Source organism: Empidonax traillii, unplaced genomic scaffold (genome assembly GCF_003031625.1).
Source record: "Empidonax traillii isolate 1590-97213 ecotype Southwest subspecies unplaced genomic scaffold, ASM303162v1 scaffold4358:size29110, whole genome shotgun sequence".
NCBI classification, from domain to species: domain Eukaryota; kingdom Metazoa; phylum Chordata; class Aves; order Passeriformes; family Tyrannidae; genus Empidonax; species Empidonax traillii.
This window is the reverse complement of record NW_020959551.1, coordinates 13,937-18,760: the sequence shown is the minus strand read 5'-3', so window position 1 is coordinate 18,760 and position 4,824 is coordinate 13,937. Positions and strand designations below refer to the sequence as shown.

General features: G+C 54.4%; 1 gene segment (V, D, J or C); it reads left to right on the top strand.

Annotated features, from left to right (window-relative positions):
* The first annotated feature begins 2,296 nt into the window (after positions 1 to 2,296).
* LOC114072894 lies at positions 2,297 to 4,526 on the top strand. The segment is given in 2 exon segments: positions 2,297 to 2,386; positions 4,149 to 4,526. Coding segments are annotated over 2 exon segments (468 nt in total).
* The last annotated feature ends 298 nt before the right edge of the window (positions 4,527 to 4,824 follow it).

Sequence of the window (4,824 nt, the reverse complement as noted above, 5' to 3'; positions counted from 1 at the left end):
CAATGGTTGGGATTTGGGGTCAATGGTTGGGATTTGGGGTCAATGGTTGACATTTGGGGTCAGTGGTTGACATTTGGGGTCAATGGTTGACATTTGGGGTCAATGGTTGACATTTGGGGTCAATGGTTGACATTTGAGGTCAGTATCTGATCTTTGGCGTCAAGGGCAGAGATTTGGGACAAAGAGTTGGGCTTCGGGGCCAAAGGTGGGGAATTTGGGGCCAAACCAGGCCCAAGGTCGGGACCAACGACCACCTTGGGCAGCCACACCATGGACTGGGTGCGCCAGAGCCCCGGGAAGGGGCTGGAATTCGTCGCTTTGATCAGGAATGATGGTTACACCAGATACGCGCCGTGGGTGAAGGGCCGGTTCAGCATGGCCAGGGACAACGGGCAGAGCTCGGTGACGCTGCAGATGAACAACCTCAGGGACGAGGATTCCGCCACCTATTTCTGTGCCAAAGCTGCTGGTGGTTGGCCTGCAGGTGGTAGCATCTGCCCCCTTTTTTGGGTCCCCAAACCTCCCCAGACCCTCCCCCCAAAGCTCCGCCCCTTCACACCCAGCTCTGGCTCGACGGTCCCGACCTTGGGCCTGGTTTGGCCCCAAATTCCCCACCTTTGGCCCCAAACCCCAACTCTTTGTCTCAAATCTCTGCCCTTGACCCCAAAGATCAGATACTGAACCCAAATCCCAACCATTGACCCCAAATCCCAACCATTGACCCCAAATCCCAACCATTGACCCCAAATCTCAACCATTGACCCCAAATCCCAACCATTGACCCCAAATGTCAATCATTGACCCCAAATCTCAACCATTGACCCCAAATGTCAACCATTGACCCCAAAACCCAACCATTGACCTCAAATCTCAACCATTGATCCCAAATCTCAATTGTTGACCCCAACTCTCAACCATTGACCCCAAATCTCAATCCCTGATCTCCAAATCCCAACCACAACCCCCGAACCTCGACCCTTGACATCCCTCCCCCCCCCCTAATCTCCGTGGCCACTCCGGCTTCACCTTCAGCGACTACGACATGGGCTGGGCCCGCCAGAGCCCCGGGAAGGGGCTGGAATTCGTCGCCAGCATCAGGAAGGACGGCGGGTTCACCACCTACGCGCCGTCGGTGAAGGGCCGGTTCAGCATGGCCAGGGACAACGGGCAGAGCTCGGTGACGCTGCAGATGAACAACCTCAGGGACGAGGATTCCGCCACCTATTTCTGTGCCAAAGATTCTGGTGCTCTTGGCTGTTGTGGTGCTGATGATATCAACCCCCTGTGTGGGGTCCCCAAAGCTCCACCCCTCACACCCAAATCTGAACCGATGATGCCAAACGTCAAACGTTGAACCCAAATCTCGACCATTGACCCAAAATCTCAACTGTTAGACCCAACCTTTACCTTTTGCAGAGTTTGGGGTCAAGGGTTGAGATTTTGGGTCAGTGGTTAAGATTTGAATCAATGACTGAGATTTGGAACAAAGAGTTGGGGTTTGGGGGCCAAAGGCAGAAAATTTGGGGCCAAACCAAGCCCAAGGTCGGGACCACCAAGCGAGAGCTGGGTGTGAAGGGGCGGAGCCTTGGGGGAGGGTCTGGGGAGGTTTGGGGACCCCACAAAGGGGGTCAGGAAAAATGCCAGCATAGTTAGCAGCATTATCATCACCCCTGGCACAGAAATAGGTGGCGGAATCCTCGTCCCTGAGGTTGTTCATCTGCAGCGTCACCGAGCTCTGCCCGTTGTCCCTGGCCATGCTGAACCGGCCCTTCACCGACGGCGCGTAGGCGGTGCTGGAACCATCCGTCCAGATCCCAGCGACCCATTCCAGCCCCTTCCCGGGGCTCTGGCGCACCCACTGCATGGGGTAGTCGCCGAAGGAGGTCGTTGGTCCCGACCTTGGCCCCAAATTCCCCACCTTTGGCCCCAAAACCCAACTCTTTGTCCCAAATCTCTGCCCTTGACCCCAAAGATCAGATACTGACCCCAAATCCCAACCACTGACCCCAAATCTCAACCATTGACCCCAAATCTCAACCACTGACCCCAAATCTCAACCATTGACCCCAAATGTCAACCCTTGACCCCAAATCTCAACCATTGACCCCAAATCTAAACCATTGACCCCAAATCCCAACCATTGACCCCAAATCTCAACCATTGACCCCAAATCCCAACCATTGACCCGTATCATGATTGTTGACCCAAATCTCAACCATTGACCCCCAATCTCTGCCCCGTTCAGTCCCTCTGGCTCCTCTGCCGCCCCTCCGGCTTCACCTTCGGCAGCCACACCATGCACTGGGTGCGCCAGAGCCCCGGGAAGGGGCTGGAATGGCTCGCTGGGATCAGCAAAAGTGGTGGTACCACCTACTATGCGCCATCGGTGAAGGGCCGGTTCAGCATGGCCAGGGACAACGGGCAGAGCTCGGTGACGCTGCAGATGAACAACCTCAGGGACGAGGATTCCGCCACCTATTTCTGCGCCAGGGGTGATTATAATGCTGCTTACTATGCTGGTGTTTTTCCTGACCCCCTTTGTGGGGTCCCCAAACCTCCCCAGACCCTCCCCCCAAAGTTCCGCCCCTTCACACCCAGTTCTCATTCTTTGGACCCGACCTTGGGCTGGTTTGACCCCAAATTCTCTGCCTTTGACATCAAACCCCAACTCTTTGTCCCAAATCTCAGTCCTTGACCCAAAATCTCAACTCTTGACCCAAAATCTTAACCCTTGACCCCAAATCCCAACCACTGACCCCAAATCTCAACCATTGACCCCAAATCTCAACTCTTGGCCTCAAACCTCAACCGTCGACCCAAAATTCTTCAACATGTTAAAAGATTCGGGGTAAACTTTTGATGTTTGGCATCAACGGTTCAGATTTGGGTGAGAAGGGCAGAGTTTTGGGGAGGTTTGGGGACCCCACAAAGGGGGTCGATGCCATCAGCAAAAGGAGCACCAGCACCAGCATGTTTGCCGCAGAAATAGGTGGCGGAATCCTCGTCCCTGAGGTTGTTCATCTGCAGCGTCACCGAGCTCTGCCCGTTGTCCCCGGCGATGCTGAACCGGCCCTGCACCGACGGCGCGTGTCTGGTGGCAGCACCATTATAGCTGATCGAAGCAACCCATTCCAGCCCCTTCCCGGGGCTCTGGCGCACCCAACACATTTCGTAGTTGCCGAAGGTGAAGCCGGAGGGGCAGCAGAGGATTCACATGGGATGCCCCAGGGCTGAGATTGGGGACCAATGGTTGAGATTTTGGGTCTGTGGTTGAGACTTGGGCCAGTGGTTGAGATTTGGGGTCAATGGTTGAGATTTGGGGTCAATGGTTGAGATTTGGGGTCAATGGCCGAGTTTTGGGATCAATGGTTGATATTTTGGGTCATGCTGGTGGTTGGAACAATAATGCCGGTGGTTTCCCTGACCCCCTTCAAGGGTCTTCAAACCTCCCCCAAACTTTCCCAGACTCTCCCCCCAGTCCTTCTCACCCAGCTCTGGCTCGTTGGTCGCCACCTTGGGCTGGTTTGGCCCCAAATTCTCCCCCTTTGACCCCCAAAACCCAAACTCTTTGTCCCAAATCTCAACCCTTGACCCCAAACTCCTCAAAAGGTAAAGGTTGGGGCCAGCAGTTGAGACTTGGGGTCAATGGTCGCGATTTGGGTTCAACGTTTGACGTTTGTCATCATCGGTTCAGATTTGGGTGGGAGGGGCGGAGCTTTGGGGATCCCACACAGGGGGTTGATATCATCAGCACCACAACAACCAAGAGCACCAGCATCAGTCACTGACCCCAAATGTCAACCATTGACCCCAAATCTCAACCATTGAGCCAACTCTTGATCGTTGACTGTCAGATCCCAACTCCTGACTCAAATCTCCCCCATTGACCCCAAATCTAAACCATTGACCCCAAATGTCAGCCATTGACCCCAAATCTCAACCATTGACCCCAAATCTCAACCATTGACCCCAAATCTCAACCATTGACCCCAAATCCCAACCATTGACCCCAAATCTCAACCATTGACCCCAAATCTCAACCATTGACCCCAAATCCCAACCATTGACCCCAAATCCCAACCATTGACCCGTATCATGATTGTTGACCCGAATCTCAACCATTGACCCCCAATCTCTGCCCCGTTCAGCCCCTGTGGCTCCTCTGCCGCCCCTCCGGCTTCACCTTCGGCGACTACACCATGTTCTGGGTGCGCCAGAGCCCCGGGAAGGGACTGGAATGGCTCGCTGGGATCTACAAGGATGGTTCCAGCACCTACTACGCGCCGTGGGTGAAGGGCCGGTTCAGCATGGCCAGGGACAACGGGCAGAGCTCGGTGACGCTGCAGATGAACAACCTCAGGGACGAGGATTCCGCCACCTATTTCTGCACCAGGAGCTATGATGGTGGTGTTAATTATGCCGATGATTTTCCCAACCCCCTTCAAGGGGCCCCCAAACATCCCCAAATCCCGAGCCCTCCCCTCAAATGTCCCTTCCACCCTTCACACCCAGCTCTCGCTCGTTGATCTCGACCTTGGGTTGGTTTGGCCCCAAATTCTCTGCCTTTGACCCCAAACCCCAACTCTGTGTCCCAAATCTCAGTCCTTGACCCCAAATCTCAACCACTGACCCCAAATTTCAACTGTTGACCCAAATCTTTAACAACTGATCCCAAATCTCAACCATTGACCCCAAACCTCAACCACTGACCCGAAACCTCAACCCTTGACCCCAAACCTCAACCATTGTCCCCAAACTCTGCAAAAGGTAAAGATTGGGGTCAATGGTTGAGATTTTGGGTCAATGGTCGAGATTTGGGCCAAA